The 12,667-nt window shown below is 44.6% G+C and overlaps 1 protein-coding gene across 1 annotated transcript in view; it reads right to left on the bottom strand.

The window, feature by feature from the left end:
• LOC144668917 (retinol dehydrogenase 8-like) overlaps positions 1-10,240 on the bottom strand; it is a 39,935-nt gene extending 29,695 nt beyond the window's left edge. Inside the window, exon 1 of the mRNA XM_078531390.1 lies at positions 10,094-10,240. Coding sequence (XP_078387516.1) covers positions 10,094-10,199 — 106 coding nt within the window. The 5' untranslated portion in view covers positions 10,200-10,240. The remainder of the gene's footprint in view (positions 1-10,093) is intronic.
• Positions 10,241-12,667: the final 2,427 nt, after the last annotated feature.

Below are 12,667 nucleotides of genomic sequence, written 5' to 3'. Positions count from 1 at the left end.
CATTTCTATAGTGCCTTTCATGGCTGTTGGTCATTCTAAAGTACTTTACAGACAATTATGTTTTTTTAAAAATTGTAGTCATTGTTGTAAAGTAGGAAATGCAATAGCCACTTGCACACAACAAACTCCCATGAACAGCAATGTGACAATGATCAGAAAATCTGTTTTTGTGATGTCTGTTGAGGGATAAATATTGGCTCGGCATTGGAGAGAACTCCCCTGTTCTTCTTTGAATGTAGCCATGGAATCTTTTACATCCTACTGAAAGGTTAGACAGAGCCTTGGTTTCAAAGAACTATACAGTTCATCTATGACACAAACATTTCTAATCTAGATCCAAATGTGATTTGAACTGTTATATATGTAGCTTTTACCAGTCACATCACAAGCTGACGTTAAAATAGGAATTCCAACGTTAAACAACAATACAGGCCTGCAGTGATTATATGTAACTAGTCGGTGGCACTGCATGATCCAGAAGTCAGTTGAAGTGCTTTTTGGAAATAAATTTTGTCTGCAGCTTTTTTTCTCAGTAACTGAAATTACTATATGGTTCAATACATAGTTTTAAGCAAAATTACCTAGAATTCACAGGTCATTCAGCCCAACTGGTCTATCCTGGTGTTTATGCTTCACACGGGCCTTCCCCTAATCTACCTCATTTCACTATATCAGCATACCCTTCTATTTTCTCCATCGTGTGTTTATCTAGCTTCCCCTTAAATGCATCTCTGCTATTCACCGCAACTATTCCATGTGGTAGCAAGTTCTACATTTCAACCACTCTTAGCTAAGGAAGTCTCTCCTGACCATGCCTAAACTACTGTCCGCTGAAAATTCACAAAAACCGTTGTTCAAACTCTTTCTGGAGACTCAACTGCCCTGCCAAGAGCTACCAACCAATTAGACTGCCAGTAGTGCTGTAGTCCCAGTAACGCCACCAGACGCATTGGCCATTACTGGGTCTTGAGTCAGTCCTTGACCAGGAGCATAGTTAGAGGCTGGAACACAAGGTAGGTGGGGCAGCCTCTCTGGGATCAGTCAGCCTAACCTGGACAAGCTGCAGAAAGGCAGATGGAGTAAGCAGGTGTGGGCTGCTCTTTCTGCTGAGGCAGAACCCCCCGCTCCAAGCCCGCATGCCCTGGTGGACTCACCATGCAGCGTGTGCCCCTCCACTGCTGGTAAAATACAGCGGCGGCAGGAGGAGGCCCTTAAGTGGTTTTTAATTAGGCCATTTAAGGGCCTCAATTGGTCCAACGTGGGCTGCCTGACACGTACTCCACTGCTGGTAAAATACCAGCAGGATGACTAGGCGATGGGCACTGCGCCCCTGTCATCCCACCTGATTTTCTCCTTTCCCATGCCCTGCTAGCCCACTCCTGGGGTAGGGTGTAAAATTCTGGACTCAGAATAGTACTGATACATTATAATGAGAAAATGGGAGGAAGAATGATAGATTGAGTAGTCATAAGTATTTTTATTAAAATATGTTAATATATGGTTTAGTAGTTCAGGATTGCTATTCAGTTTTAATAGCCTTAGTACTGTAGTATTGATGTGTGCTTTAATGTCACAATGTGTGAACTGAAAATATATAAAACTGGTCACCCAAGGACATGGAAATTATTAGATAGTTCTGATGGAAATCAGTCATCACCAGCTCAAATTTTTATATCAAAATGTAAGTAATTTTTATGGTAAATTTGTCTCTATCAGGTAACTTCACTTACATTAAAAAAGGGTTCTCAAATAATGGCAGAAAGTTTATTTACTAATATATGTACTTGTGTACAAATAAATCTGATTTACAGAATATGTCAATTTGTATCATATATTTCTATCCAGGTAATTATAGCTACTCATTTACTCCTCAAGCGAATCAGAGAGGAGAACTGTAATTGCATATAAATTACAGTTCAATGCTATTGTCTGTCTTTTTCTTTCAAGGTTACTTTGAAGATGTGCGTGTGTGTTGCAATTTACCTCTGAGTTTGAAACTACTTGCAATTACCTGCCTTTTCCCACAGGCGTTACACAGAGGCCTTAAAGAATGTAATAGGTGAGCTGATAAATATCACAGGATCAGTTTTCAGTCTGCGTGCTCTTAGCATGAATGCTTGCCCTATGTGCATGCATTTTCCGTCAATTAACTTCAAAACGTGAAAAATCATGCCGCTGAAATTTAATTTCCTGAAAACAAAAAAATGTAGTCATTTAACTGTGCTCCAGATTAACTGTGAGCTGTACCACGAAGGTCAGAAAGCATTTTATCCCATTTTAAAGTTTTCAAATTAGTTTTAAAAATAAAACAGAAGTGGATTATTAGTTCCAAATAATAAATGAAATGTGAATTTATAGTATCGCTGACAAAAGTGATCGTTCAAAACCTTTGGTGTGTTTTCTGTCATGAAGTCACAGCTCTTTATTTTTTGAAAAATGGTTTAAAAAAAACCTTCAACTGAACTTCTGTAATTTGAAATGAGGCAGCACAAATTACTTTATGGGCAGAATTTTCTGCCTGTTGGGCGGGTGGAGCTGGAGCGGCCGCAGGCAGGCACGGACCCGATCGGTGCCTGTGATCAGGTTCGCACTGCCATTTTGCGCAGGCGGTCCAATTAAGGCCCGCCAAGCATATTTGCTGACTCCTGTGAATAGTGGGAATGTGCAGACGGCCAGGTCCAGTGGCGACCCGGCAGTCTGTTTAAAGGAAGGCCTGGCAGCCTCCTGTAGGCTGCTCACAATGGCCAGTTCCAGGTCACACCGCAGGGGGTCGGCTGAGCAGGGCACGCTGGAGGGAAGGGCAGAGGAGCAGGGCAGGCTGCAGGGTAGGCCAGCTGGGGGCCAATGCGCCCCTCACTTTTCTGATGACTGCCTTGCTACCCCCCTCGAGGAAGTGGAAGCGGGAGGTGTTGGTCCCCCAGGATGGGAGGAGGAGGCCCCCCCTACATGACCAAACATGCCTGGGAAGAGGTGGTGAGCTCCCGCGACGTGATGCAACAATTTGTTGCGCTCTGGAAGGATGAGTACCATGTTGGCATTGGGCATTTAATCCAGCAGGTAGCCTTAGCCTTTGAGGCCCCCGCCCCCAACCACTCCAAGTCTTACTGTCGTGACTACATTGAATCATGTTGGGCATTTCTCGTACGCTGGGTGGGCAAGCAGATAGTGCCCATGCTTAGATCAGCCTGAGTGGTTCATGAGGAGATGAGTTCTCCCCCGCACCATGTGTTGGTCTTAGTCACACATGACTAGTCTGGGGCAACCTGCAGGAGATGCAGCTAGGCACATACTCAGAACTCCAACACATGTCTTATTCACGGTGGTGAGATTGTGGAAGGGGAGCCTCAAGGTGTCGTGGCCAAGAACCACCTGCTGCCCTCGGCGCTGCACGTAGTTGTGCCTCCTTGCTATGGGAGTAAAGACCATGTGTTTCCTAAAGTGATGTATGCAGAATGTGTCCAAGGTGGCCACTGGGTGGGGGGGGGGGTTGTTGGGAGCAGGCATACTATACTATCTTTGTGTGACTGATCAGCAGTAGTGGGGAGAGGAGGCACTGAAGGCCTGATATGGGCCACTGTGGTTGTGGTGTAGCGTACGTGTGCAGAGTCCATGTGCAAATTGCCACAATGAATGGTCTTTTCTGTTTTTCAGAAGAATGCTCATGATGCATCTGAGTGTTTGAGGACTGGAGGCAGCCAGGCTCACCTGATGGTGTTAAGCCACTTCGAAAAGGAGGCCCTAGAGCTTGAGAGGCACCATGCGCCCAGGTCAGCTGGCGTCGGTGAGGCTGGGGTGGAACGGCCAGGTATTTGAGGCCAACAGTGAGATCCACAATGTCCTCCCAACATCCATAGCACTGATGATTGTTTAATTTGTTATTGTTGCAACATTGCTCGGTCACAGAGTGATAGAGTCAGAGGCGTGGATCATAGAAAATGGTCCCTCGGCCCTTCAAGGATGCGCGCATCAAACACCTTCCTAAGTTTCCTAATTCCATTTCTTAGCACTATGCCCATGGCTTTGTATACCATGGCATCACAACTGCACATCCAAATACTTATTACGTGTTAGGAGGGTTTCTGCGTCCACCACCCTTTCAGGCAGTGCGTTCCACATTCCCAACACACTCTGTTGCAAAAGTTGCTCATCCCATCACCTGTCAACCTCATGCCCCTTACCTTAAATCAATGCCACCTGGTTACTCATCCCTCCGCCAAAGGGAAAGGTTCCTTTCTATTGACCCTATCTATGCCCCTCATAATTTTATAAACCTCAATAATGTCACCCCTCAATCCCCTCTGCTCCAGGGGAAATAACCTCCGTCTATGCTATGTCTCCTCATAAGTCAAATTCTCCAGCCCAGCCAGCATTTTGGTCAATGACCTCTGCACTCTCTCCACTCCAATCACATCTCTCTGTGAAGCGCATTTCACAACAGCACGCAGAACCATAGCTGTGGCCTAGGCAGCGTTTTCTGTACTTGGAACATTACCTCCCTGCTCGTATATTATATTCCTCGGCTAATAGAGGCAAGTATGGCACCTACCTTCTTAAACGCCTTGGGCTAAATTTTTCCGTCGGCGAGCAGAGGGTGGGGCCCGCTCGCCGACGCGAAAGTGACGTGGGATGACGTTGGGGGGAACCCATGATGTCATCCCGCCCCATTTAAATCTTCAGGAAGGTGGGGGCACAGCCAAATCAGCTGTCCGCCCGCCGACCTGTCAATGGCCAATTGAGGCCATTGACAGGATAATTAAAACAATTAAAGGACCTGCCCGTCCAACCTTTAGGTTGGTGGGCAGGCCGGGGAGCCCTTGCGGGCTTCTGAAAAAACATGAAACCTCATCCACCGGCGGGATGAGATTTCATGTAGGGTTTAAAAAAGTTTATTAAAGTTTGAGTGAAATTTATTAACATGTCCCATCTTGTGCGACATTGTCACATGAGGGGGACATGTTAATAATTTTTTGATTTTTCTATTTTTAAAGTGTGAAAACCTTTCAGCGATCATCCTGAGGCAGCACTTAGCCTTAGGGAGATGTGCGCTCTTTCGTGCGCATGCACGAAAGAGCGCAATCTCGCTTTTGGGGAATTCCCCCGCCCGCACAGGAAGCGCGTAGCGCTTCCCGGTGGACGTCATGCTGGGCGGGCCTTAATTGGCCCGCCCACTTAAAATGGCGGCGGGGCCCGCTTCTCCGGCAGGTATCGGCTACCCCGCCTGCCGGAGATTGGGTCGGGCCTGCCCACCCGACAGGCAGAAAATTCTGCCCCTTATGTATCTGTCCCGCTACTCTAAGGGGCCTGTCGACATGCACAGCAAGGTCCCTCTTATCCTCCTTACTTTCCATGGTCCTACCATTCATCGTGTATTCCCGTGCCTTGTTTGTCCTGTCCAAGTGTATCATCTCACACTTATCCACATAACATTTCCACTTGGCATTCCTTAGGCCATCTGACCAGCCTGTCACTATCCACCTGTAATGTAAGGGTGTCCTCCTCACTATTAGCCTCCCCACCAATATTCGTGTCCATAGGTTCTGGAAGGTTGAGCGCATAATGAGCCAGGGGGGAAAGGGATGAAGTGTCACTGTGTGCACGCTAACTGATCTACTGTCCTTGTTGTTCATTTCAGCATCATCAGAGCATGGCTGCCAGGAGGAATTGCAGATGCCCCGTCTCACACCTGAGGGGCCTGTACTGTCACCTGCATCACACCATTTCAGCAAGGCAGGCACCAGCGCAGATACTAGCACCTTGGTGGGCATTGCAACATCGGCTAGCGTCCCGGGGCACAGTGGAGAGGGCACTTCACAATCGCTGGAGGAGCTGGCAGAGACAGAGAGTGCCAATGGCACCAGCAGTCGGAGGACTGCAGGGGGCCAGGCACATGCTTAGTCGGTGCCTGATGATGTGCCTCTGGAGTCGTCTGGGATGCAGCAGCTGCAGGAAATGCGGCCGGGTGTGCGGGAGCATCTGGGAGTGATACATTAGGCTACGCTTTGCTTGGTGTCTGTGGTGGAGGAGTCCATGCGGAGCATCACTGATGCAATGAGCCTCATGGCAGAGCATCATGCTTCCTCCATGGAGAGAGTGGCGACTCTCGTGGAGAGGCGCCTCCAGGAGAACAATCAGGTCCTCCTGGGGTTACACGCGGACCTGCAAGCCCTCCAAGCGATCCAGGCATCGGAAGCGCATCTTGAGAAGATCGATGGCTCTCTCCACCACAGCCCTTGTGGAGGCGTGGCTCCTATGTACCGCTGCTCAGCTTCTGATATTGGATGACAGAGAGGCATCATGAGCCACCTTCTGAGGGGATAGCCCTTGTCACCCAGCAGCCATCCATCAAACCAAGCCGGAGCACTGAAGAGTCCTGGCACCTGGGAGTGTCTGAGGATGTCAGTGTTGTGGGAGCTGTCTGAGTACCTTGCACAGACTTGTAGAATCAGCATCCTGTGATCAGACACCATCTGCACGTTCATGGAGTGGAAGCCCTTCCTGTTGACGAAGGAAGTGGGCTCACCTGCTGGCGCATTGATGGCCACACGTGTACAGTCTATAGCACCCTGGATGCGGGGGAAGCCAGCAATGGCCGCGAAGCCTCTGGCTCGCTGTGTCTGGCTTGCTTGGTCCCAGCGGAAGTGGATGAAGGTCAATGCACGTCTGAACAGAATGTCTGTGACCTGCTTGACACAAGTGTGTACAGCTGATTGGGAGACACCACAAAGATCACCCACCGAGCCCTGGAAGGAGCCAGAGGCATAGAAGTTGAGGGCAACTGTGACCTTCAGAGCCACTGGCATGGGGTGTCTGCCCACAAAGTTAGGGGAGATCTCAGGGCCAACCATCTGATAGATGTAGTTGACTGTCTCCCTTGACAGTTGGAGCCTCCTTTGGCACTGCACCTCATACATATCGAGGTAGCTACTTCACTGCCTGTATACCCTGGCAGCAGGATGGTGGCGTCTTCTGCGGTCCCTTCCACCTTGGACTACCTCTTGGCCCTGCACCCCTTGTGCATGTGCCTGTACTCTCAAAGGTAGCTCCCCTGGAGGCTGAATGTGCACTCCTGGCCTCCTCCTTGTTCTAGCCCTCCCTTCCTCCTCAGAAGAGCTGCCTCCAGTGGACATGTCAGAATCCATAACCAGGCTAAGGGGAGCCCTCCGGAAAACTGCAGGCCCAATTAAGATTACTGACTGCAGATTGCTGACCTGAAGGTTCAAAGTACACAGAAAGCTGCTGGAATTCGTTCTGAATTGCTGCAGATCACACAGGCAAATTTTAAAAACTTTCTGCAATAAATACTTCACAAACCAGATTCACAATCCCACTAAGCCCTTTTATCCCGCCCATGGATGAGGTTTGTTAAAAATTCTCTTACCCGCCTGCCCATTGCGCCGACCCAAAGATCGCACAGGTGCCTAAAATCGTCGTTGATTGACGAGTTAAGGGCCATAACTAATCCATTAATTAATGGCGGGTGTGCGTCAAACTTCATCGAGCGCCTGCCCAGCGAAATATCACGGTAACATTGGGACGCTCGCCCGACATCACCACACGCCATTTTATGTGCTGATGTGTGGGCCCGCGCATCAAGCAGAAAATTCTGCCCTATAATGCGAGGCCACCTTCCAAGGTGAAGGTGAGAAAAACAAACAAGACCCCCCCCACACAGGAAGTGTGAAGAGAGAGAGATATTTCAGGTAATCAGTAGACATTAAAACCCAAAACTGAAGATATTAAAACTACAAAGGGCTGGACTTTAATTAACTGTAATCCTATTAAGACAAAGGGAACTGCTGGCCAGCCAGGATATACAACCAACAGACACTCAAACCCCCTGTGGAGGATGAAAGAACCCCATCTCCTGTTGGCTTCTACTATCATGAAATGTGTTAAAAGTTTCTGAGATGAAACATCAAAATGAGATTACTTGTTCTACAGCAATGATTACAGCAGAATGGTAATCAAACTGAACTTTAAGAACTGGGTTTGCTAAGCAGGAGGGGAATCTGGAGAAGCTGCTATTGGATCAGTAAGGAATCTCTCTCACTCTCTGAAGTTAAGCTCTATCTCTAAAGTCTAAAGATCCAGCACAGGAGATAGTGAATGTCCATCGGAACGAACCTCAGGAGAAACTCATTGATTTCTGGAAGACAGATTACAGATTAAGTAAAGGAAATTGTCTCCAGCAAATGCAGTTACATGGACTTCATTTCAACTCCGGGATTTTAAAGGAACCAAATATGTTAAAATGGCCACAAAGCTCAACAATCTACGCCTCAAGGACAAGCAAAGGACTTGATCGTATATTCTTTTAACATTTTATTTGGACCCTAACTTTCCTTACTTCTGATACTTTTGTGTGTGTAAAATCTTTTTTTTTTTTCTTCGGGTTTAGTAGCTAATAAACTTGCTCTTTCTTTGACTCAAGAAAACCTTGTGATTGGCTCCTTATTGTTCACTGCATAGATCGTAAAAAAAAATACATTTGGATTTGGAAAAGACATCCAAAACCCTTGTTGTGACCACGAAGAGGCTGAATTGAGGGGAGCCAGTTCACTCCTCTTCACCCTATTGTAACATTTCATATAGTAGTGTTCCCACCATAAACATGCAAAAATAGATGTGTGCCTTTATATAGAGAATAACAGTTACATAGGAGTCATTACGAGATCTTGTGACGCATCCCTATCTCTGGGCCAGAAGCTCCAGGTTCAAGTCCTCTCTAGGATTTGGTGGCCAAGGAGGTCCATTCATAACTTGGCCAAATGAGTTGATTATCAGCTTATAAATCCTTCCAATTTGCCTGATGGCAGGCAATAAGAGTGAAAGAGTTTCTTGGTCAGCCATACTGCAGAAAGCAATGGCAAACCACTGCAGTACTTTGCCAAGCATAATCGTGGACTAATCCAGTGGATGCCCATGGTTGCCAATGCCCTCATAGGGCATAGTACCTGAAGGAAGAGCAGTCATCTTTATTGGGCAACAATTGAGTCAAGGAATTCAGATAGTACGTAAATAGTAATATGCAACCTTATCTAGTTATGAATTGTTAAGATTATATTCAGAGATTAGATTTACCTATGATGTTCAGAGAAATTTCTTCTGTTTTGGGTGTTGCCCTACCTCTGAAAATATCTGTCACAATTCTTTTATTACTCACCCATGTGTTGTGGGTATCACTGGCATTTATTGCCCATCCCTAATTGCCCTTGAGAAGGTGGTGATGAGCTGCCTTCTTGAAAACAACTGTGTGTCTTGCAAAACAATAATTAAAATACCTGGAAAAACTCAGCAGGTCTGACAGCATCTGCGGAGAGGAACACAGTTAATGTTTCGAGTCTGTATGACTCTTCAACAGAGTCATACGGACTCGAAACGTTAACTGTGTTCCTCTCCGCAGATGCTGTTAGACCTGCTGAGTTTTTCCAGGTATTTTTATTTTTGTTTTGGATTTCCAGCATCCGCAGTTTTTTGTTTTTATCTGTGTGTCTTGCAAGGTCACTTCAGAGGGCAGCTAAGAGTCAACCTCATTGCTGTGGGTCTAGAGTCACATGTCAGCCAAACTAGGTAAGGTTGGCAGATTTTCTTACTTAAAGGGACATGAGTGAACCAGATGGTTTTTTCAACAATCTGCTAGTTTCATTGTCACCATTACTGATCCTAGCTTTTTATTTAACTAACTGAATTTAAGTTCCCTGGATGCTGTGGTGAGATTTGAACTCATGTCTGGATCATTAGTCCAGGCTTCTGGATTGTAATCTGGTAACATAAGCACTATGTTACCATACCCCTTGGAGCGTATCTTTGTAATACCAATGTGGAAAAAAAACTTTAAAAGATCTATTAAGTAAAAGGTAGAGATATAATTCCTATATTTTTCTAGGTAAAAACAGGTCCATTTAATGCACTTAAAAAGTAACATGACAACATTTTTTAAAATTATGCATCCCTGGGATGTGAGCATCACTGGCAAGGCCAGCATTTGTTGCCCATTCCTCATTGCCCTTGAGAAAAAAGGCATGAGTCATCCATATGTGTGCAACATTAAATATTTTTCTTTCAGTTAGCACCTAGTTAACAAAACACTTACCGTAATATTGTTTCTTGGCATCATTTGCAAGGTTTATAGCAATCTTTAAACCAATTCCAGAGGAGCATCCAGTAATAAGTACAACCTTTTGCCCATTGTTTGCCATTTGTTCTTCTACTGGAGAGCTGGAGAGAACACTGAAAAGGATTAATACTTGGATAAAGCAGATTAGTCACGTGATTGGGTTAGTGAGCTGTTAATAAACCTGTGGACCTTGTGTGACCTTGCGCACCAATATTATACATGCATCCCTACAGTCTTAGCTTAAGGATCACTGGAGAGTTTCCACAGAATGTTATGCGTGGTTCTGTTTTGGTTCATAAAGAATAAGATAAAGTTTTTGATCTAATTTTAATGAAAAGACATCATGGGTATAAAGTGGTGAAATATTTGCTTGTAATAGTCTAATCCTTTTGCTAAAGTTAGTGGTCAGGAATTTTACCTTTCAAATTAACTTTTGTGTTTGAATGTATATGAATCTATATAACATAACTATAATATATGTATTATTTATATATTCAAAAATATATATGCATTTTCATGTCAATTTTTGTGACAAGACAATTTCAAATGTAAATGCGGACATAGAAATTTATAGTGAAATTATAAAAGTAAGGATAAATGGTATGACTTTGAAATAAGGACTTAATTACATACATACATTTACCCTGGTCTGATTATGTCCCACCCTCTAACCTCACTTCATCTTGTTTGTCCACACTTGTTCTGATTCGCCTATGTAACAACACATGGGATCAACTATTTTATAATATAAGCACTATTAAAATAATAATGCTTCAAACACCGTGGCCTAGAAAAATGGGCAATGGGTGGCCAACTAAGTCCCCAATATGGTGGCCAGGAACAGTAAGCAAATTTTCAGCTGTTAGTGTGCCACCTACCATATCGGTAGAGGAGGTTGTGTTGGCAGTAAAAGTTCACATTAATAGCATTCCGAGCTCTGTGTAATCTGTTTAAATGAGGGGCCTGTGATTATGGCAGGAGCCATTTCCCATTTTGGATCGCTCAGCACTTCAGCTGTTGCTGAATTCGCTCTGCACAATGTGGTCCTAACCAGCATGAAGGCCCCTTTATCTTTGCCACTTCTATTTAAAGGAATTATGGTTAGTTTCTGTTTTAATGTTCCTGGCTAGGTCCTGTCTTCTTGGTGTTTTTTGTTGTTGTGTTGTATGACTGGAGAGTTCACTGCTTGCACAGAAAATGGTTCTGCTGCTCACTGAAATGTTTATTGTATTGCAGCCATGCCATTGGTGCAATGCTCCTGGCATCATCATCCTCAGTGATCACTTTCCACAGCTTACCAAATTGATAACTGGAGGGGTCCAGTCCCTTGCCCAACCCTACTTCCTGCTTATAGCTTTCAGCCAATTGTTATGACACAGCCGATGGTAAATGCTGAGTTGTTCAAATCCCAAAGGAAAACATGAAACTGCCACAACTTGTTTTTGCAGTTTGTGTAAATTTCAAGATGCATGCCTTGAATTCAGTAGTAATAAGACCACCAAGTCTTATAGGCTTTACAAAACTAGATTAAACATTTACTAATAAGAGAAGTGATTTTTAAATACATACATAGATCTACAAATTACTACTATGAGAACTTCTAAATTCCCCTAATCTAACTCCCAGTTACACTTTCATTAAGGGAACAGTAAGACACATAGATCTTAAAAGACCCAGGCAAAGAAACATGATACCCTGAACAAGTTGAATTCAAAGTGAGTTTTCTTAATGTCACGACTCAATGGGGGATAGTGTGCTATAATATCAAGCCCCACTGCTCCCTGAGCTGAGAGAAATGTGAAAAATTTGATTAGACCCCCAAATTGTCCAATTCTACCTAACTGTTTAACTTAGGTTAACATAATATGAGCACCAGCTTTGTAAACTTAACAAGTAAATAACCGTTTATTAAACAAATTGTCCTAAACCAGCGGCAAAAGAGAGGAATGTGAACTGCTAACTTTTAACTCTATAATTTAAACTCTACCTTCTTAACCCCTATACACAAACACACACATAAGACATACAAAAAATGGATTTTAAGGGTGAGATAAAACAGTTCAATAGCACCAATCCAGAGTGGGATTAGATGGGTTGATTTTGATTGCTGTCTTCCCAAATTCCTTGCAGTTCATTGTTAATGACACAAGATGGTCTTCCAGCACTTTCAGTCTGTAGTTCACTGGTTGAAAACTTGCTTTTCAATGTCTCTACTGGTGATTTTCCCCTTTTCCTTTTGATAGGGGTTTTTTCAGAGAGAGCAGGTTACAGGGCTATGAAGAAAACGCCAGCTAGCTAGTCTTGTAGATTTACTGGAATCTTACATACACAGGAGAGAGAAGTTTTAGGTGTGTTGTCTTTGCAGGTTAGGATCTCTCTGCTCACTACTATCACGCAAAACCTTGGTCACCTGATCAAGAGCCAATTAAAAATGTAGTTGCTAGGCAGTTCCTCTTACTTCAGGACCCCTTTCTGGCACCATTTTGTACAACCTGGCACACCCTGTTCCAGGATATAGCAACACTGTATGTTCTACATCCTGTTCCAGTG

Source organism: Cetorhinus maximus, chromosome 28 (genome assembly GCF_964194155.1).
Source record: "Cetorhinus maximus chromosome 28, sCetMax3.hap1.1, whole genome shotgun sequence".
NCBI lineage: Eukaryota > Metazoa > Chordata > Chondrichthyes > Lamniformes > Cetorhinidae > Cetorhinus > Cetorhinus maximus.
The sequence above is the reverse complement of the archived record's forward strand: the minus strand, read 5'-3'. Positions and strand labels throughout refer to the sequence as shown.